Genomic DNA, 22,708 nt, shown 5'->3' on the forward strand with positions numbered 1-22,708 from the left:
CCATAAAAAAGATATAATGAGCACGAGTCTACTAGAAATTTAAGGAAATATTGGACAGTTGCCATCATCCCATTCTCACACAGTCCAAAACTTGACAGGCTCTATGAGACAGAAAAACGCAGCAAATCATGAACAATTATTGTTAATTGATTTTTCTGTCGATTACTTTGTTAATTACCGTACTAATTTCTTCACTTCTGGATTAAACCACTGCCCAATTTTATATATGTATATGTATATATGTATATGTGTATATATGTATATGTATGTGTTTATATATGTATATATGTATATGTGTATATATATATTTATACACATATATATATATATATACATATATATGTGTATAAATATGTGTGTGTGTGTGTGTGTGTGTGTGTGTGTGTGTGTGTGTATATATATATATATATATATAAACATGTAAATTAAATACAATAGATTTAATTTCACTCCTCCTATGGGGTGGAAATGACATCAAAATCAGCCGAGGAAGTTGTTACTCCTCAGACAAATTCTTAATTTCTTTATTCTTTTCCATAATTGCATCAGCCAACACCTCTCTCTCTCTCACACACACACACACACACACACACACACACACACACACACACACACTGCTTTTGAGGGGGTAGGCGCTCCAAAAATTTTTAAATATGGATAAATATGGATGTGTCGGCTCAGCACAATTTATTCTGAACGATAAATGTTGCTCATTTAATATCACAGGATTCAACCAGCAGTTTTTCTAAAAGGTAAAACTCAGAGAGCGGACTGAGAATTATTTGGCGCACGGAGCGCGTCAGGAGGGTTCGACCAGAGTGGTGGCAAAATGCTCCTGAGTCGTTTTTAAGGTTGTGCTGAAGCGCAAGTACTCGTCCTTGAAATTTGAACCCCTGGACTCAGCGTGGGAGAGTAATGCCTAGTTGTACTGAGCTCATCTATGTTGTTTCCAAGTGCCTAAATAATTACAAACAGAAAAATCATGAACCTTATCTAGTGTGGGGGGAAAAAGGTTTGATGTACCCATTCCACATGTAAAATGTCCACTATGGACAGAGTTGGAGCAGCAGGGGAAATGCATGGGCATGAAGCTGTGCACTAGTCCAAGTCATGCCAGTAACATGGGCTGCAGCAGCCATCATGCAACTACTGCTTTACTTCTCATTCTTCCGGTGCTTTTTATACTTCATCTATGGACAAAACAAGACTGAACGTCTCTGCTTTTTCAGATATATTTATTCTCATTTCATTTACAAATAATAATGCAAAGATACAAAGACATAAGCCTCCACACAGGAAAAATACATCAGCTACAGTTCAAACAGAAGCATATTTCATCTTGAATATAGCGCACATTTACAGCCAACTTAAATTCTTTTGGTCCGATTTGACGTTTAAATTAGAAAAAAAACAATTTGAAGAACAAGGTTTGAACCTGTCATTTTTTTAAAGGGTTAGCTCAAAAAAGAACCACTTTGCCAAGCTGTGCTGCAGACGGCTAGATTTTGCATATTCTATGAAAATAATGTTTCCTGTTGCTGGGAGTGCACAATAAGAGCACAGTGCACCCCTCCATGGCAGTAAGATGCATGTGCAGAGTTAGGAATAGTATCACTGTACTCAGAAACATATACATTATATAACAATTTAGCTGCCATTGTATGAGGCTTGAACCAGCAACGGGCTGTCCTCAAAATCTACACGAAGAAGGATTCATAGATGTGGGTAACCCACCGAGTGACCATGCATGACCATGACTCTGTGTCATCTTCCTGATTCAGTTTGTGTTTTCACATGTCACAAAGTCAATCCACGTACAGTATGTATGGGCTGATTATTGTCTATTTGTATCTGTTATTTCTAATGTTGTTTCCTAACGTTGGTCTATGATATATTTCAGACAAGATGTATATAGTTATATTCACTACAGAATAGTGCTTGACAGCAGATTTATAAAACAAAGGCAAAACAACATACTTAAAAATTTAAAAGCAATACACAACATGTCAAGGTCTTTTCTGACATTTTGTAATTCAGTATCATGCAGAAAGGAGATTTCCCAGCAAGTGGACAAGATGACTCAGCCACATCTCTTTAAGTTATGCTTCAGGTTTCCAATAGTTATGTTCAATGTAAAAAAAATACATTGATAAGTTGATAACTATGAAATAAATTATACCCCAGTTAAGTACTTTTGAAAAACAAGGGCGAGGATATGTTTCAACAGTTACGAGAATTGATTTTCACTTGGTTTTCTCTCATTTATGGCTGTTTTGAACTTTGGCTTTTTTTTTGCATAACTGTTGATTTAACAAAAAGAAAAGAAACAGAATATACAGTGCTGATGACAGATTTAACATAATGCTCAATTTAATAAAATATAAATAGCACCTATCCTCTTAAAATAACTTCTTACGTGATGTAGTGGATTAAAGAAATACTTTGGGATGGGAATTTCTCAAGAATAAAAGTCTGCTAATTAAATAAAAAGTGCTTTTAGGGCTTATTGAAATTACGTTACAGATTCACTGTTCATCTACACCGCAAGTGGTTCATATGTAGCCTGTTATTCTAGATACAGTATTTAACAAAGTTTTATATGGAGATAAAACAAACATTGCTCTGTTGTAAACTCTTGTCTCTGTAAATACTGGTGAAACACCAATGGATACCTGAACGTTGATGCATAAAAAGGTGGCAGAAACAGGCGACACATCAGTCAGAGCTATCGACATGACCACAAAAAAGTTAAAAAAAATTAAATTATCAAAACAGAAAATAGACATACAAATATGTCAGGTTTTCTATAACGTCTGAGGTACAGCAGAGAATATAGAGCCACGGCGATGTATTGCAGCACAGTAGTTCTCAGTGCATTTTTTCAAACTTTGACATCATATCACATAAAGCACAAAAAACATTGTTTCTATAATAGAAATATACATAGCTAGTCTATACCATGACATAATAAGACCCAGTGGGTGCGAAACAGTAAATGAGCACATACTGAAGATTGCAGTGTAAAACAAAGTACCAAACAACAGCTTCTACATGTGCATAAAAGGCTGATTTCCATATTTCCAATGCTTTTAGGCTTCACGCAGCAGTTACTTAGCCTACTCATGATGCAGAATCAAAGAGAGACAAAAGACAGTTTTACAACACAAGAAAAACAAAACAAATACAACCAGAGCCATTGGGGAAAAGGTGTCCAGTGAGTCATGCAGTCACAAAATCATAAAGTAGAAAACAAAACAAAACGGAAAAATTCTGCTTTAATTGTCAGAACCACGGTGCATCCAAACCATTAGGATATTTAAATAGAATCTTCAAGGTCAGCAACTAAATTACAGCTTGTTTGATCACATTTCCCAGAAAATTATTTCATTCACATATGAGAATAAATGTGAAATTTGTCGACACAAGGATCTTGACAATAAATATGAAGTAGCAGCTACTGAATAGCTTTTTTTCAGAATATTGATGGGAGGTGGACATATATATGTATATATACATATATATACATATATATGGGTTCTATAAAATATTTTCAGGGATTGATTGATCCTGTCCTGGTAATTTTCAACATACTAATTTTGATAATTCACACTATACCTGTATCTTTAATTATTTTAATTATAAACCTTTAATGTGTTACTTGATTATTAATTATAAATATAGTTCATTTAGTTACAGTTATCCATTTCCTGCTGTCACTTGCAGAAAGAGCTAAAACACTGGAACATGATACATCTCTGATTACTGTCCCAAAATACAAATGTCTTCCAAAATTTAGAGAAATCTGTGTAACAGAAGACAGCTGACAAAATACTCACTGAATAAGTAAAAACTGCTCTTTTAAATAGAATATCTATATATGACAAAATAACTATCATTTAGCTTTTTTCCTATTTCTGTTTTGGGACTTTTTGCAGGTTTTTTTTTTTTTTTTTTTTACAAGGTCCAGTGCACACAAGTCACAGGGGCGGTTAGTATTTAAACTTTCATAAATCAGTGTTAAATAAATGCATAAAGTGCAATATTGATGTATGGGACACAGTTGTGAGTGAACCCAAAAGATCAATTCATTAAAAATTACTTTTTTTTCAGAAGAGCAAATGTATGAAGTCATATTACTGCAGAACCAAAGACTGTGGATAGACAAATCAACAAAAGGCCACACACAACACGAGCGTGACGAAGAAGCTGATATTCAGTGTCACCGTAGTGCAAAGGAAACAAAGCCATGCAGGAAACTTAGAAAGGCTAGATATGATAGGCGATGAGGATGACAACATGGCAACAACACAACAGTACAGATGTGACCTAAATACATTCTTGTTGCATCAACAACGCTGTTCTAGTATAGAGGCTGCTCAATTGTGTGGAAAAATATATATATTTATTCTCAACTATACTGAGGTCACATCTTTGGGAGTAATCCAGGAGAGTTTCTACTGTGTGCCACACTCACCAAGCCTTTGTTTCTCTCTACACATCACTAGCATGAAAGCAAAATTTAAAGAGTTTCACAATAAACATGACATGGCACCATCCATCGCCGTTCATTCTCAAAAGAATCCTGCACATTGGCTTCGTCGACTTAAGGGTTCATTTTGTTTCATCTTACAGTCCTAAATCAACCACTGTAATTTTGCATAGATACTGTCACGCAAAATCTGATCACATTCTGTACATGTACATCGGACAATAAAACAAGCCTGTAAACATCTGTTTTTTAAAAGAAAAATCACGTATCCGCTTTGATTTGACGATGAAATGAGTGAGGAATGACATGGTAGTGACGATGGATAAAGTAATAGATAAGGATCGGCGCACCTCAAAAGCACAACTACAGTAATGCAACTGTGAACACTGTAGACCAAACCACCTTTAGAACAGTAAAAATGCCCCCCCCCACTTACATAATTGTCGTCTTTGCATGAAAACCAAAATTTAAGCTATTAAGGCAAAACAAACCATGTAGGGGAAAGGGCAAAACCTAATATGCGTATTGAAAGTAGGACTGAGAACGACCAGCATGGCACAGAGGGAGGTCCAACTTGACAGGTGCTTCCTCTGAGTCAACGAGCGACTCTGCACAGATGAGTGTGTTTGTTAAGGATTGACTCTGTGGACGTGGCTTAGTCAGTCATTGATAGAGACCAGGCTCCTTCTGCCCTTGTGATATTTTCATCAAGCTCAAGTGAAAACTAGGTATCTGAAAACACTTCAAAACTAGATGACAGAACCACAAACATGATTCACAACCTAAGAGAACGGAGGCAAGACTGGCAGCAGTCTTCAAAAAAACTTTTTTTTTGGATGCATTTTCTTACAATGGTATTTCTTTTAAAAGCTCTTGTGGGGTTCGATTGGGTTGCTTGGAGGGGAAATCGCTGCAAAGCCCAGACAAGGCTGTTGCCAACATACTCCGGAAATTTTGTCCTCCTAGTTTTATCATGTCAGATGAGAATCCCTCCCCTCCCCTCCCCGCCTCACCCCAGGGATGCAGCGTTCACACACCTGCGCATAAGTGTGTTTGTATGGTGGTTAGAGCCGGTCGAGGCGAAATGCGTCCTCTGTGGCGGGGTCGGCAAGGACCATGTCTGGGTCATTGAGCATGTGCAGGCCGTCAAGCGTCAGCGGGTCGATTTTTAGATCATCCAGCGGGAACTGGGAGTCGATATCAAAGCTGACATCTGTGGACAGCGAGCCTGTCAGGTCCTTGGGCAGACTGGGGGGAGACTCTCCACTCACTGAACAGAAATAAGACAACAAATTTAAAAAACAAACTAACAGGAGGACTAGTTTAAGGCATTTGTAGTGGTAGTTTCTCTGAGGAAAGATTACATCCCTTTATTTAATTAAAACGTGAGCTCTATCTAATCTATTATAACAGCCCCGTGGTGAATCACATCTTTGTAAAGCCTAAAACGATTGTGTGTGGTTGACACGGATACATGCGAGCACATGTATGAAGCAGCTTTCTGCAGTTAAGACCCCGCGGGTCTGTTCTTTAACAAGCCACTCGCAGTGAGACTCAATAAGCCATGTATGAGTCGCACGGGATGTGTTGAAGCAGCACCTGTGAGGATGATGTTGGGGATGTTGCCATGGCTACTGTAGCCCAGCTGCTGCGAGTCTTGAAGGTTGCAGTGGCCACCAGTCAATCCCATCATAAGCGCCTGGGAGTAGTTGAGGGTGGAGGTCTGGTTATACAAGCCGTCAGAGCTGATGGGGGTTTCCATCATGTTGAACTGCTCCAACTGGCACTCACAACAGAGAGAAACGTCAGACCTGTTGAACACTTTCTACTGCAACTGTACCAAACTGATTTGCCCTGATGCAAAAAGCAGGCAGAGAGCCGAGCTAAAGATGGTGGATGCACCTGCTGTGACAGAGCGCTGGCCTGGAGCGATGGGAGTTGCTGGTCGTAGAAGTCTGCGAACACGCTGCCCAGTATGGAGTTATGCTGCGACAAGAAACAGATCACAACTGTTTATTTAGCTGCAGGTGAAAAATCCTTGTGTGGCCTCCAAATGTGAATATTCTCCAACCAGGCTGCTGAAGTATCAGTTTAATGCAAAAAGTTTGGGCAATACAACCCCTGCAGCAAACAGACATTAAACATTTAAAATGCACTACACACATTCTTCAAATGTTAGAGCTCTATTACTTCTATTAAATAAACTTAACTAGAGAAAAATAGAAAAAAATATATACTGCTAGACAATTTATTTATGCAGTTTCTAGTGTTAAGTTCATTAAGGAAGTAACAATGAATTAACATTTGTAGAATTTTAATGTCTTTTTACTGCAGTGGTTTGTATTTGCTTCTTTTACATTTTCGAAATGTCAAAAAATAAACAAAATGTAATGTGCCTAAGTTTTTTCAGAGAATTAAAATTTTTCACATTTAACATAAATGCAGAATATCAAAAGGACACAGTCAACAGCAGCGACAACACAGAAACATAAAACTGCTTTAAATCACCTCAAATCGTCTGGAAGATTATTTGAGCGGCGTTTGGGTATGCTAAAGCGTCCAGTGTTCTGTGTTTGATACAATATTCGTGCACACACTGCAGAAGAGATAGACTGCTGTGCTCAAATGTTAACTCCGTTTTGTGCATTGACAGAGAGGGGGAGGAAATACCAAGAAGACGCACTGAAGAATATTTTCAGTCTCCAAAGATGTTTAAGACACACGCCAAACATGTAGCTTGTAGGTTGTTTCAATAATGAATGCAAAGTAATTGAGTCCCTGGAAGACTTGCAAAAATCTTTCCGCATTTGCACGGTTTTCTGTGATATACATGTGTAGCAGACGTACACTCACTATCACAAGACGTTATTTATAAATATTTCACTAGGCGAGCTACTTACAAGATACCCAAGTGCCATTCGGCAGCAACTCATGAATTTTATTTGGTGTGTAATTAATAAATAAATATATAGGTGAATAAATGAGTGAATAAATGAGTGCATAAATGAGCGAAGACATAAATGAGGGTACTGCAGACCCTCTAAGACGTTAGAACTACTTCATGTGCCATTATCCCAAAGGTCACTGTACACATAATAGCAATCGCCGGAAATGCATCAAATGTCAAAAATGATTTTGATAAAGGTAAGGACGGGCCCACCCCACTTTCACAAAGCAGCTCTTTCCACTCCTTCCTTGCTTGGTGTTTGAACCAACATGGACTAAATGGAAATACATTCACATGGAATAGAGTGAATGATTGAAAATATAATCCCTCCGTGACTCGATGCTCCCTCCACTGACTCAAGCTAATTCTCTTGAAGTCTCTCGTTTGAATGTCCTCATTGAAACGAGCCACAGAAATCCTCCTATTTCATCGTGGCCTCTTAATGTATAAGTAATTGGATCATATTCCCAGCCCGTGCTCCGCCTAGTTTGAAACCAAATTATCTGTGTGTGCTGCAGATGTCCCCATGGGGCAGAGCAGGATAATAGAGCACGCAGCCCGTCAGTGGCTCAGCCCGTGGATAATCTCGGGACTACGAGTGAGACCCCTTCGGTTCAGGAGGAGACTGAGTCAGGTAAACAAACTGCAGGAAAAACCTATAGAAATGTACATCATCACTGTGACGCGCCTCAGCATTTCAAAAATACAAATTCACACTTACAATTCAGTAGAAGCAAATGCTTATTTAAAATGCTACCTGAGTAGGGGCTTAACATGGTTTCAAAACAGAATTTAACACTGTACATGATGTACATTTTAACGTGTAATTCAAGGGTTTGTTGACCTCTTCACCAGGGTTTCAAATCTCAAATGCTTATACTGAATCTGACATGGGTTTAACAACCCTGATCCATGTTTACCTTGGGTGTGTTTAGTTTATCTTTAAGCACCACCCTGCAAGCAAGGTTCAGTTTGTTGAGATTCAGCCATGGTAATGATCAGCAGCCTCTCCTTAAAAAAGACAATTAAAGGAGGGGGATTCGCATCCCTCTCAAATCCCTGTGCAGGTGCAAACCCTCACTAAGCACAAAGATGAACATGAAAAAAACTGGAGCACAGAGGCTGATATAGCACGACTGGGGAGGAAACAGTGGAGATGCGACGCAAATACCACAGAAGCAGCAGAGAGGTTTAGGGACACGGCTACATCACAACACATCAATGACACCGACTGTTAGAAGGGACTGGCGGTCTGATCTGGGCAAAAGAGGAAACGATTTTAGACTGTTTGATCAGGGCGATCCTATTGTAACACTGTGCAGTGTCAGCGTGATGTCCCGGTGTGAATTAACAAAGTCAGTTTTCTCCCGAAATGTTCAGCGTGACCTTTTACTTGTCGGAACATGAAAAGCACAGCCGTAATTATCAATTTCAATTATGTCATCGTGTTTGCTGAATAACTTCCTTGGAAAGAAAATATCCAAATTTCATGCTGTGACTTGTTAAAATGTCAAATCTGTGTTGCATATTACCATCAGAAAAGTGAACTAAGGAGAAAAATACCCTTGTTTAATTTGATTAATCACAAATAAACTTTTTTTTTGCCCAGATCTACTAATGTCGACTCAACAAAATAAAAGCAACTGTGAGGGGTCAACAGATTCCTAATAGGCAGCCATAGAGCTATGAGCCAGCCGCTCTGTAGCTCACACGCCCTTACTTGAGGCGAGCCTCCGGGTGAGAAGCCTTGATTGGAGACGGGGGAGGTTGGAGACTGATTGGCAGAGGATCCGACCCTACTGCGGTACTGTTGGAGGGAGGAAGCCTGATACAAGAGGATACGTTTGAGTTATTCACATCGGAGGATTTTCTTTGCTGGCGTCTGCGTGTGTTATGTGTATGGGCTCATACTGATTATGTAGCTAGTTTACGTCCCTGTCCCCCCCAATCATCAGTAAAGCTGAAAATTACAAACAGAAGGAACCCTGACTGAGGAAACACTGATTCACTGCCTTTAATGGTTACAACCCAGCAAAGTCGCATTTAGTACCAAAATTAAATTAGGACATAATTGGAGAATGTGAGTGGGGAACGCCACACACTCGATGTTACATCGATGCATTAATAACACTGAAAAAGATCTAGGAGAAAGTGGGTAAAACTACAGGGGATTCATTTGAAAAAGGAAAATATTTTTAACAATCCAAGCTGAGCAACTGAAAACTGAGAGAATCGACTGCTTTCGTTTCATCTTTTCATTCTTCTCATCCAACAAAATCAAAAGATAGATATTTGCACTGACCAAAAAAACCCAAAGATAAAGCAAAAGTGAAATCCTATTCTGATTATATAATCAACTTGACTTAGGCAATACGCGACCATAACTGTGGAGAGAAAAATATAAGTTACTTTCAAAGTATAAAACAGATAAACTATCATGTAATTCAGATTTAGAGGTGTATCAAATGGGAGAGCTAATCTCTTGTCGCAGGTCTTCAAACCACCACATTGCTAATCTATGCATAGATAAGCTATCATAATAGTGGTAGCACGAGATATAGAAGTGATAAAGCAGTTCAAGGTTTCTGGATATAAACTAGTGCAATGATAATACTGCAGCAGACCTTTTTGGACTTTCAAGGAACCGAAAGAAGACAAGTTTTTTCCATTACAGAGCTACAACTATGTTTTCTCCACGGCTAAACTTCTGCAGGTTTAGAAATTTAGAGAAAACATTGAATATCATTTCTGCAAACGAAAGGATGAGATTCCTTTTTGCCGTTTATTAACACAATGCCAGGTCTACGCTGCAGTCCAGCTACAGTGTAACTGAGATGAAGAGAATTTAGGCCACTTCATTTCTGCAGTGATCCAAACACGTTCCCACTGCAACAGAAGTGGATCAGCGAGAGCCAAGATCTGAAGGCTGCAAGGTACCTTGCAAATACATTAAGATTCCTTGATGTTTTGCACGTCTTGTCGTGGTTTTAGTCCATGCGTTAGTTGAAGTTGTTTTGGTTCTGCAAATAGCACGCCTAAATTATAAAACCGTTAACATTTATGTTGTTTCAGTATTGAATCAACGCGAAAGCACAATTGTACAGTCACAAACACATTTAGACAAAATTACTATTTCTTTCCTTTTTTTTCTTTTACGTGATCACCACAATCTAAGGCTTTCCAGAATCACTGAAGTCTAAAAAAACTTCATACTCCGACAAAATGTGTTTTCTTTGACAAGGCAGTGACACAGGTGTCACCTGAAAACACGTTTCCAGGAAGAAAGGAGAAGCAGCCATGGAGAACAGAACTGCGGCCGCCGTCATTAAAACACATCAGACGCAGACAGATGTGTGCACTGCTCACCGTGTTCATGTCCATGGTCATGTTGGTTTGTGACGACATGTGGTTGTCTAGCGTGGGGCAGGAGTTCACGGAAGACATCAGCTGGACCAGACCTGTCTGCTGGAAAAATGAAGAGTGAGCCACAAATAGATACAGACGATAAGCAGTCATCAAGTCTCACTTTATAGTTTCAATACTGACTTATCACAAATACGGTACATCACTATCTGCTTTCATGTTGACCAGTGGGGAACCGTTACAGTTCAGAGAAAGCCAAACAAATCAGCATTTTGAATTCTATATTTAATCTTTCATTTAATTACAATTTTCTTCTAATTCTACTTTAATGACTATTCAACTCTTTTTCTAATTTTAGCCTCATCTTCTATCAAGTTTGTTTCAGATATGAAAGTGTTACAGTCCTAAAACCATAAAAACAGGGATAGCCAATCAGGTTTTTCTTTTCTTGCTGTCTAGGCAACGAAAAGGTTAGACAGACGAACCGAAGCCCCTGTGTTTGTTTAGGAAGAGGCAGGTGAATTAACACATTTTGAATTTTAGTGGGCTGGACCAGAAGTCATCGCCGCAGGCGTTACCTTTTTTCTGCACAGAAAAAAGGAAAATAGCTTACCAAATTAGACAAATTACTTGAATTAGGAATCCACTTTTAATTAAGTCTGTTCAACCAAAGTTATCAGTTGTCATAACTTGTTAACTTGTTAACTGTACGTTGAACAAACTTAATTCATCCAGGGTTTTAAGCTAAGATAATTTTGATTTACCGTGGAAAGTGCTAAGCTCACTGACAAACACAGTGTATTTCCTGTGACCACTTCATAATGAAAGTCAACTTGGGTTTCGCCAATTGAATATTCTTTAATGTGAAGCTGCAGCAGAAGGAACTTTCCATTTTGCATTAGCAGCTAATTTATTTCAGCACTTTTTGGAAGTTATCACATAACTGTTGGTTTGTTTTTAGGAAGGGGAAACTAACTTGCTGGCTCTGGTGAGTCTCGGATGACGGCTGCTGGTTGAAGAAGACATACTGGGACAGCTGCTGCTCAAGGTTCATAGCGTTGATGGCTGCCTGGGGGATGTAGAGTAACAGATAAGCAACGAGGTTCCAATGTTTTATGGGACATGCATTGATTTCAGAATTAGATGGCTCGTCAGCTGTGTGACACCAAGGTATTTAAACTCCAAACACAACCCCATAACCTTACGTCAACAAAATGTCAATTGTGCATTATTAATTTTAATGGGGGCAGAGAGCAGGGCTGTACCTGAGAGAGTGTGAGGGGTGGGGATGTCGGCGAGAGCTGGAGGTTCTGTTGCTGGTGGGAGTCTCCTGTATTCAGGATGAGAGGAACCATGTTGTCCTGCCCAGACTCCATTTCCATGGTAACTGTGGGCTGAGAGCTGTTCACTCCTACCCAGCACAAAAAGATAAACCGCAGAAGGAAAGAATTTTCTTTAAAGCACACAGAGCGTCTGATAAATTGGCACCCGACAAGTGCCCAAGTGCGATGTGTTGCATTTAATTACAGGAGAATCGCCACCTTGTGTGTTCGACAGAGTCTGTGTGCTGGGCGAGGAGCTGAACGAGGAGGCAGTTCCAGCGTCATCTGAGTCGAGCGGAGTGGGCAGCGGAGGAGGGAACTGGATGTTGGTCAGGTCAGGCAGAGAACCGCCAGTGTTGTGGGCCGCTGGTTTGAGTGTGGGGCTCAGCTGCTGGTCCGGAGACGGGAATATGCTGCACAAAACAGATGGATGCAGTGAACGTGAGAGACATGACAAGCAGTGTACGCCCTGGAAAATGTAATCATCTAGTGTCAATGACGAAATAAAAGAACAGAAACATAAATAATTGGCTGCTTATGCAGATTACTGAGCAACACTTGAAAATGATTTCCAAGACAGGACTTCAACTGACTTTAGCGAATGCATAGACTCCAGAGTATTACATTGATAGTCAAATGTAAATGAAAAGTAAATGAATAAACAATGGTCCGATGCTTGTTGTTCAGATGTGTGTCAATATGAATTCAAGTCAAAGCTGCTTGTGTGCTCTTATCATCGTTTTATAGCAGTGCAGCCAAAGCTAAGATATCAAGTCATTATGTCTATCAGACTTTATAAGAAGTGTCCTCAGAATGGTTTAAATTAGGAAATCAGTAAAATACTCACTGGATTCCAGGAACTTTGCAGGGCTTGGACCCTGAAATGTTCTAAAGGGAGAGAAAAACCACAGCTAGAGGACTGTGGCGATGGAGAAAGCCGACAGAAAAAGAGAACGTTTATCTGCGATTAGATGGTTTCACCTTTTTACAGTCCCATTCCTGGTTTTGCCCATCCTCATCAACCTCTTGCTTAACTGCCTCAGACCCTGGAACAGTGAGTAGCAGAACTGGTGAGACAGGGACAAAAAAAAAATCTCCTCAGTCTCAGATGATGATAACCACAGCCCACATGCCTCATTTAATGTGGTCAAACAATATTTAAAGAGGTAAGCTCAGAGAGCAAGAACGCCCTATCTTGCAAAATTTATAAAAAGTGAAAAAAGAAATCCCTGAATCCTCCTGCTTATTCGGATCTGCTACAAAATGTCATGGATATCAGTTCCGTAGTTTTTGAGCAATCCTGCGGACATTCAGTAAAAAAAGACAAACAAACAACAACAATAATGGCAAAAGGCCAAGAATTATTCCAAATAACCCCCCAAAACTTAAATACTGAATTGCAATAGTTGGTAACAACCCAAATGTCTCCAAGGAGATTCATGCAAATTCAACCAAAGTGCTTCTGACTCTAAAATATCTGTCTCACACAGCCTTTGGCAGGAAAATTCATTTTAATGCGCAGCATCTTCTCAGTCACTTTCCTCCTCTGTCTTCAAAGCCACATTCAAACCCTTTCATCGTCACTGGAGGTCCTTCGACTGAACTGACAAGCAGCAAAATACCATAAACATTAAACAAGTTAACAACAAAACGTCGCCACTGCCACTGCTGACAATAAGAAAATAACCTGAACAGTCTAGAACTGTCCCATGTGTTAGTTTTACACCAAGGCCCAACTTACTGTGTATCCAATTGTTTAGCTTAATATTTGACGTACACAATAACTATGTCCTACTGCTTGTTAACTTTGAAATACAAGTTAGAATGAACAACTTTTAAAATGCTGTCTGCTTCAGACGATGTGTACCTCGTTTTGGCTGGAGCTCCTGTGATCCTCCAGTGAAAGAGGCCTGCTGGGCAGGGGTTAGTGTGCTCTGGTGCAGCGCTGAGTCCGAGTTAGTCCTGAAGTCCCACAGAGCAATGTAAAGTAAAATAAAAGAGACCTCTGAATAACTGTGCATGTGTGTTAAAGCAGACAAACGCACGTATCAGTGAACCAGCTCTATAGCACATGAAACATTTGAGGGGATCAATCTCAGTTATCATCACAATTTAGCCACAATGACGACGTTTTTTGAGACAACACACAGAGACAATGTTTCTTCCTTAAAGGCGGTCTCACCTCCTCCAGCTGGTATCCGGTGGCGGTGACAGATACACAGAGCCATATGGACAGCTGTCAATGTGAGATCTCAGGTTAAGAAAATACAGCTGGAGACCGAAAAGTCTTAGCAGAGTCGATGCATTAATTCCCAAGAATTCTCTAAACATAAGAGGATAAATGTAAAAAAGAAAATAAGAATATTAATAATAAAGCACTGGTGATACATCAACCAAACCAGCATGTGATTTATGAGAGGAATAATGAACAGTGAGCTTCACATCAGGGTCTGCCGTTCGTCAGGGCTTCGTCTGCAGCACTGACTGGCTCATTGTACAAACAAGAACCGTGTTACCTTCAACCAGAAGCATTCATAATTTGACTTTAATAAATTACAGGCTGAAGTCATCTACAAGCATGCACAAATCTAGTTGAGTGATTCAGTAGCCACAGAAACATCTGTAAAATATTTCTCATCTCCTACCTGTGTAGAATCAAGCTTTTGCACAAAATCCTTCTGATTAACTCGGTTAAATGTCAGATAATTGTCTTCAGATAATCGAAGACAATACAAACTGAAGATTGGTAGTTTTTGTTAAGACCGTGTAAGATTGATGTTTTTACGAGCTGTATTTTGTCGTCCTATTGAACTGAACTGCATTATGAATACTCTCTATGAAAAAGGTTTGTGATGATTGATTATCTCAGTGACAGAAATTGTATTTTACATTTGATTCATTTGACAAAATCATGTTCTATGCTTGGTTCTAATTGAGACTGAGACCTCAGAGAGCAAATCATATATGAGAAAAAAAGCATTCAAGGATATCTGGCGTCCGTGTTTGTCGACTGACAGGGGTTTTCTGTGGGGTGATGTGATGCGGTTACGGTCCCGGTAGACTCTGTCCACCAACCCGTGGTGTCGCGTCGATCTGTTTGTGTCCAGCCCTGAATTCTGACAAATGAAGACACACAAAAAAATTGAATTAACTGATTCAATTTCAAACATTACCTGTGAAATATACATTTCATTTAAAGAATAGTTTTCACTCGTTTGACGGTTTTCCTTGGTAACAAGTTACACCGTCCTTGGTTCACAGAGAAAAAAAACTGTATTCTGAGGTCTCACATCAAATGACATGCTCGTGTAGCGATGATGAACTTAACTTAACGTGGTTCAAGGAAAGAGTGAAAACAGAAAACTGGAAAATAGAAGCCTGTGAAATTAAAAATGAAAATTTAACAGATCTCTGTCCCCAAAGAATTATTTTTCTTCTTCAATTCTACAGAAAACTCAAATTCCCTGCTCACCTGAAAAGGTATGTCTGCAACGCTGTTTCCGATCTGATTGACGTTTGGCAAAGATCCTCCGTAGTACTGCCCACGGTTCTGACCCAGCTGCAGATACTGAGTCTTCTGCAGCTGTAACTGGAAACAGAACATCAGCGGGTAAGACAACGTGGAATTATGTGAACTTGACAAAATTATACAAACATGACTTTTTTCCCAATCATAGCAAGTTCATGCTCCAGGAACATGAATCGGTTATAAGTGCCCCACAGGCCTATGAGGAAATATTCACAGATTTTTACAAAATGCGTATTCCTTTAGAACCGCTTACTGCACCTTTAAGTTCTTACAACTGTGCAATTATGTTCTATAGACAGTAAGACTGAAACCACTATACTGATCGATTGATCCGTCTTCATTAACCATCTGAATATTGCGCCAAATGAGAAGAACACATTCATTTAATTAAAATAAACAATACATGTGTTGTTGCAAAGATTGATACAGGCTGCAAAATGTACAGCACTGAACTGTGCATTTAATAACTCAAGCAAATGAAGACAAGTCTCACATGTGTGAATTTCTAAAAGCAAATCCCTAAACACCTAATGACAGTTGTTTATTTCTAAACAACCTCCAGTTCCATTTCCCAATAGAGAACCCATAATCCGTCAATTCAATTTTCTCATGCGAGCCCACAGCTCACTGTTGGCAGGGCAGTAAATCTAATAAAAAACAATTAGTATTTGCCTGCATCACTGGTGTATTTTGATAAGCCTCAGCCGTCGGAGTGTATTTGTTTAAAATACATGTGAACCTACTCTGTTGACAAAAGGTCTCATATCGTGACATCCTCGGATCAGAAGGAGGCCGGTGCTGATCCTTTCAAACACGGCACCTGAGGTCGACTACTCAGTGTAACTCTGGCTCAGACAAAAGCTTCCCAGTACCTTTTGTCTATTCATCAAATAAAATAAAGTAAATGTAAAAAGAAAAAGGATACTAATATCATAAACCATGCCCCAAATACGTCATGGCAAATGATTAATTTATCATTTACTCCTGTGCTCATCCTGTACTGTGACAATGTCTTGTTGTCTGAAAAGGGGTTTTGTCGGAGCAGCAGGGATCAGGTGTTTCCACATGCACACTCCTCTTCCAACCCTACCAATGGACAGTTATGACAGTACAGCTCCACGGTGCGCCTGCCCATCGCGTCCCGCCGCTGGAGCCCCGAGCCGCCCATATAGGATTTGACTTTGGAGGCCTGTGCTGTATGTGGCTTAAATTCCACATAATCTGGTGGCCTTCGTCTATAGTGTAAATGCCGAGTCAATCATGCTGCAGTGCACTGGCCGGCCTGGAGGACCTGTCAGACAAGTTCACAAAGCCACAGGGCAATGGACGCCTTACAGAATCCATATATACACACATACACACATATACATATATATATATATATATATATATATATGTGTGTATGTGTGTGTGTGTGTGTGTGTGCGCGTGTGCGCGTGTGTTTCTGTTTTGAATGTGTGATGCCGTGTTGTCTCTGTCTGCCTCTCCTCCCGGGGAGGAAACGATATATCCGCAGTTGGACACGCGCGCGCTGTCAAACGGACGGGCACGCACGCACGCGCCCTTCGCCTTCTACTTGCGTGGGACAAATATCGCAGCAACTTTTTCCCAGGCGGAGGTCCGCGTCCTCAATTTCCACATCGCAGTCCCGTCACCCGCCGCCACCTCTGTCCCCGCACACCGGGGGAGGGAGGGGGAGGGGGAGGGGGGCTACAGCTGGCAGGAAGCGTCGTTTGTTATTGTTTACCTGTCGTGGCCTGGCTGCGTGCAGCCGCCGACACACAAGCGCATATTTGACAGCTCGTGGAAAACACACGGAGGACAGGGGGTGGAAGGGTGGGCGCGCGCACACGTACATATACACGCGCACACACATAAACACACACACACACACGCACACACACACGTATACACTCACGCACACGCACACACGCACACACAGGACACCCAGTGTCGTTACCCTCGCTGCCCGCGTAATGCTGAGGTCCTTCATCACTTCTTCGAACGCCGCCGTCTCCTCCGCCTGCTTCTGCTCGTGGAGAGCGATTTTCTCGCTGAATTTCCGCGGATTGTTCGGAGTCGCCATGTTTTCGCTCTTCTGCTCCGTTTTCCTTCAATGGTCAGCGTCAAGTTGCCCGACATGTGGAAAACCCGGGACTTCCGGTGAGAGACGTTGCAATAAGTCTGGGGACGACGCAGCGGAGGGAGGAGTAGCTGCGCTGTGAAGAGCCGACCCGTCCACGTTCGTGCCCCCTGGCGGTTGCGGGCGGTATGATCAATGTTTGGTCACTGTCGTAAAGACGCCGCGGGAGCAAGACGCGGGTACTTTTCCTCAGAGCTCCTGGGGAAGTTGTCAACACCGCTTTGGAGATAATAACAGAGGGGAAACAAGTATGTGCACTGAAGCTCCCGCTTCGTTTCAATGGCTGCTAGCATCAACCAGTGGCAGCGTTAGCATCACCCCAGCAGGTAAGGCAGTTCCTTTGTGCCGTAAATTGAGTCGTAACTTTCCCTTAAAAACTGCACTGCCTCCCTGTGGCCGAGACAATAACACGGTGAAAAGCAAGGTTCATACAAGACCAATGTGAGTGCGGGAGGTGTCACTTTTCAATCGCCATTACACTGTGCAGTAAGTTTTAACATCATAATGACAAGGTTAAGACACCGTTGTGTATTTACCCTTCAAAGTTGTAGCCTACAGGAGATGTCAAACGAGGCTCACAGAGGCAGGCAGAGTTATCAGCTTGTATTCACTTACCCACAGGCCTAGCACTGGGGGATAAAGGGGACAGAGTACCCAGGGCCCTAGAATGCCTGGAATGAAAGGATTTTTTTGGTTTGTAATTAGTGTTTTCTAAGTATTTAGTGTCCTAAAATGAATAAAAAATTGACTGAATACATTGGTTGAGAGACTGAACTATGAAATTTAAAAAATAGTTGCGGGGCCCACAGAGACTGCTTATGTATAGGGCCCGGAATTTGGTGCTACACCCCTGCACTTACTTATATGTACATAAATAAGACAATAAATCATGTTTCTGACGTTACCTGGTGAAGCAATGTCAATAATCGGCCGGCCTTTTAGCTCTATTTTGGTCTCCTACTCTGGACAGACATAGAATTATCTGTATACTTATTGTGTAATTTTTTCTCAACAACCACTTTACAATTCCATCTGTTTGCTGTTTCCGTGGTGGGAAGGCCTCACACTTTCAGTTCGCCTGCTGGGCCCGTTTGCTGAAAAAAAACTCATTATTTCCAATTTACATCTGTGATTTGCTAGAGGGGTGAGATTTGGTCACAGTCCATGTTTTGGAAAACCAAACCAAAGTATAGGTCTTTTTATATGTATCCCAGGAACCCATTCCAGTTAGTTATTTATTGACTAGACTAATTACCTGCCAGTGGCCATTTTATCATGCTCGTCTTACCGTAACGTAAATATGTGCTTTTATTTTGAAATAGACGTGGTTCTGTTTCCGGCATCATATTTGCTGTCTGTGTCTGACTTGATGCGGCTCTCTCAGTGAGGATTTGCGTGCTCACGTCGCTGCGCGGGGGAGAAAGAAGTGCGGGCGCACCGCACATCTGGACGGCGGAAGAACCGCACATCTGGACGGCGGAAGAACCGCACATCTGGACGGCGGAAGAACCGCAAAATCACGAATTTGTGTGTCGCCTATATTCAACAGAATACAACAGAAACTTTAATTGACTATTATGAACATTTCTGTTGTTGTTATTGTTTGCTTTTAAACCTCAAGTGTCTTGAGGTGATGCTCACAACATGACTGAGGTGTCAGTGCATCAGCTGGTGGATCATATCACCATTGATGTTTTTTGTTGTTGTTGTTGTTGTTGATGTTGTTGTTCTACATCTAAATGTGGGGATGTGAGGAAATCATGCCCGTGTTGGAGGATAATCTACTGGCCCGTTGGCAAAGAATGTGCCCCCCTGGTCTGACTTGATGACCTAAATATTCAGAATCCCACAGTGTCTGTGTTGTATGTGCCCCCTGCTGACCGAGGATAAACACTGTCTCCCTCTACTTTCCAGCTGAACGGATACACAAGGTGAATGGACTGCTCTCTCCTGTCAGAGATTTACTCATGTGGAGACAAATCAGCTCTTAGCTGAGAGAGAGAGAGAGAGAGAGAGAGAGAGGGTGGCATTTCCATCATGTGCATTTAAAGCCTTTTCCCCAGTGAATTACGTGACAACTGCATCACAACCAAGAGCAAAGAGATCTCAGCATGTCAATTATTGTGCCTTGAAGGCAGTGGTAGTGGCAGTTTCATTTTCACAGTTGCTGCAGCCACGAAAAACCACTGCATGTATGCGCAGCACAGAGAGGCCTTGTGGGTTTTATTTATGGCTGCATGTCGAGCTTGCAGGCAAATTCAAATTCCCAAATAAACAAAACCCCTGGAGCATTTGTTTTTTTCTGAGAGGGCAGAAGCCACACCTACATTTATTGTCTCTTGCACAGGCACCCGAGACACAGTGTAGCTGTCTTACCTGCCTTTCAGGAAAGTGTAATTGTAATTTGGTTGCAACGTAACCATGGTAACATGGAAGATGAGGCGACTCTAGGGCAGGTGGGGGGACGGATTATTCTGTTATTGCTAAATAAGCCTCGGGGGGAGGTCGGTTCGGTTACGGTGGGTAAAGCCACATTGCCACATATCATTAATGTTTATCGTATGCAAACACCCTGCAGAAACATTACCGGCATGGCAGGTATAGCGACAACTTTCACTTCACTTTTGCAATTCAACCTGAAAGTCTGAGAGTCTCCTCCGTGTTTTTGTTTTGTTTACTCTTTCCACCACCAAACCACCATTCAAAGCCACTTTGGCTTACCGCAGCATCGTTCATATCAGTGAATGGAGTGAGTTAATCCTCGAGGCCTGTGACATGTGGACTATTCCCTGATCAGCAGGAACCCATAATAATGTCATTTCCACGCAGATGGACAGAAAGCCATTTCACTTTTTTTTCTGTATTTCAAAAATCCCTGATGCATTCTCTTCCCCAGCAGCATCTTTGTGTCATCAACATATTTTGATTTTGTTCTCCGCCCCAAATCATGATGTTAACACAAGTAGGTCGACTGGTAAAGCATACACAGATGTTTATCAAAGCTATATGTTAATTCCAGTCTGATTAAATAAAGAATAAACCATGCACTGCTTTTTTGGCACGAAAGCCGCGTGAATACCCAAAGGATTCCAGTTAAGTTAATTTATATAGTCCAAAATCAAAACCTTGGGTTTATCTCAGAGAGCTTTAAAATAAACTAGATTGGGAAGAAATAAAAAATCTATAAACAGCGTGAGGTGCTGACACAGTTACTGACAATAAGTTCAGATAATGATGCCAATACAACCACAAAAGCTGAGGATTTACATTGCAAAGTTATTGCCACACGATGACTTGATGTGTTCTGCATATGGCAAGTGAAACTGACTGCAGGGGGAGGCAAAGGTCCAGTTAAAGTACCAAACCAGCAAGACATACATGAGTGTGAATTTGACACTTTTCAACCACTTTATTCCACTTGTATTCTTCTGTTCAGAATCAATCACTTCATCATAACCAATGTCCAATCAAGTTGAAAACTCATTCACTTCTCAAGTTGGAAACTTGTCTGTTGAGTCATGAAGTTCTATATAAAAAAACGCAAATTCACTCTATTTTCAGAAGGAGCTTGTACAGGAAATTTTAGTTTCCCAGTTCCATAATTTCAATAAAAGGGAACTTTGCAAGAGTGAGGTTCTCAAGAGAAACTATAACTTCACTCTCAACTCAGACCTTCACCGACAATGTCTCATTTGGTAAGATCACTGTTTTTCATTGAGTCACACTTTGACAGAAAGTTGTTTGACGTAGCTTACATGATTATTATTGTTTTACAGCATTTCTTCGAATTTATTGTCAATTTGGATCAGGTTTGAACGACATTAATTTCAAAGTATTTTCTATTTTAATTTTATCATGAAGTTGTTTTGTTCATGTGGAGGCCTTTTTAAACTTATGAATAAACAATCAAGGAGTGTAAGTTTTTCCAAATACAAATATAAAATGACGTGAGCAATTTTGTGTATTTTCATATTTGCAGATCATGATGGTCAACAGCACCCTGGAGACCTTCGTCAGTGGAGATGGCGGGGACACAGACCTGACCTCCGGCGCCTCTCCAGGTCTGGTTGTGGGGCTGACACTCTCCTTTCTGCTCGTTGCGACGGTAGCTGGTGTCTTTGTGTTCAAATACCGCAGTAAAATCAGGAACACGGTGCAGTCTGGACCAAGAAGAAGCCAGAGACACAGCTCTTCAGAGGCCACCCAAGCCGACACTCAGCCCTATACCGATCTGATCAGAGAGCCAAAAACAGCACACAGCCCTATCTACGAAAACCTGACGACTCGAACGGCAGGTTCCGGCAGGCTGGCAGAAAACCAGAGCACGTAAGCTGCAGTTTGGTTGAATTTAAGTAACAGGGCAAATTTCAATGTTTTTTTAGATCAATACAGAGGAAATGTAGAGACGGAAATGTCACATGTGAAGGTGCAGTGGTCCAAGAAAGGGAGATTGAGCAGAAACAGATGAGGAAACAGATAGTCATTGTGTTAATTTCCCCATTTTGCACAACCCTGTTGTAATACATGCACACAATCTGGCCGACATTTGCAGGTGATTTCTTCTGTTGTCCCACACGATTTAAAGTCTATTAATCAAACGTGTAGGCTCATGACTCATCGCTGGAGTTTTTCTCTGAGCAAGAATAGAAACACAGTTTTGCATGTATTTGTCTTGTGTCATAATGGTTTAACAACAGAAAAGTGTTTTCTAATGGGAGCATTGTCGGCTTCACGCACTGTTCCCCCACAGGTCGCCTGAAGAGAATTTTTACTTGCAGTGTGATTCACCGGATCATGCAATATACAGCAACGACCCGAAGTGTAACCCAGCCCTCCTCCACGACTCCCCAGAAGAGGATGTGTACATTATGCCTGATTCATGATAAGGAAAGTTTTAATGCTGGAATATATTTGA

General features: G+C 41.0%; 1 protein-coding gene across 5 annotated transcripts; it reads right to left on the minus strand.

Moving 5' to 3' along the window:
• Positions 1–1,218: 1,218 nt before the first annotated feature.
• crtc1a (CREB regulated transcription coactivator 1a) lies at positions 1,219–17,740 on the minus strand. 5 transcript variants are annotated; one of them, XM_035634074.2, is made up of 15 exons: positions 17,611–17,740; positions 15,594–15,710; positions 15,112–15,237; positions 14,304–14,365; positions 13,989–14,083; positions 13,103–13,167; positions 12,969–13,009; positions 12,341–12,534; positions 12,065–12,210; positions 11,776–11,868; positions 10,803–10,901; positions 9,157–9,261; positions 6,392–6,475; positions 6,089–6,269; positions 1,219–5,759 (listed from the first exon to the last, which is right to left on the minus strand). In XM_035634074.2, the coding sequence occupies exons 1-15, from the start codon at positions 17,734–17,736 to the stop codon at positions 5,554–5,556; spliced, it is 1,740 nt and encodes a 579-aa protein (XP_035489967.2). In that variant the 5' UTR covers positions 17,737–17,740; the 3' UTR covers positions 1,219–5,553. The 5 variants fall into 5 exon arrangements, with proteins under 5 accessions (XP_035489967.2, XP_035489966.2, XP_035489965.2 ...); XM_035634073.2 differs by having other exon boundaries at positions 10,803–10,898; positions 13,103–13,188; XM_035634072.2 differs by having other exon boundaries at positions 13,103–13,188.
• Positions 17,741–22,708: the final 4,968 nt, after the last annotated feature.

The sequence above is a fragment of the Scophthalmus maximus genome, chromosome 5 (assembly GCF_022379125.1).
Source record: "Scophthalmus maximus strain ysfricsl-2021 chromosome 5, ASM2237912v1, whole genome shotgun sequence".
NCBI classification, from domain to species: Eukaryota; Metazoa; Chordata; class Actinopteri; order Pleuronectiformes; family Scophthalmidae; genus Scophthalmus; species Scophthalmus maximus.

Bases quoted from the DNA above. Each gene is read 5' to 3' on its own strand.
- crtc1a (XM_035634072.2), bottom strand. From the start codon at position 17,736: ATGGCGACTCCGAACAATCCGCGGAAATTCAGCGAGAAAATCGCTCTC. The intron at 15,711-17,610 runs GTAACGACACTG...TTCTGTTTCCAG, and splicing joins GCATTACGCGGGCAGCGAGG to TTACAGCTGCAGAAGACTCA. The intron at 13,010-13,102 runs GTGAAACCATCT...CTCTCCCTTTAG, and splicing joins AGGAATGGGACTGTAAAAAG to AACATTTCAGGGTCCAAGCC.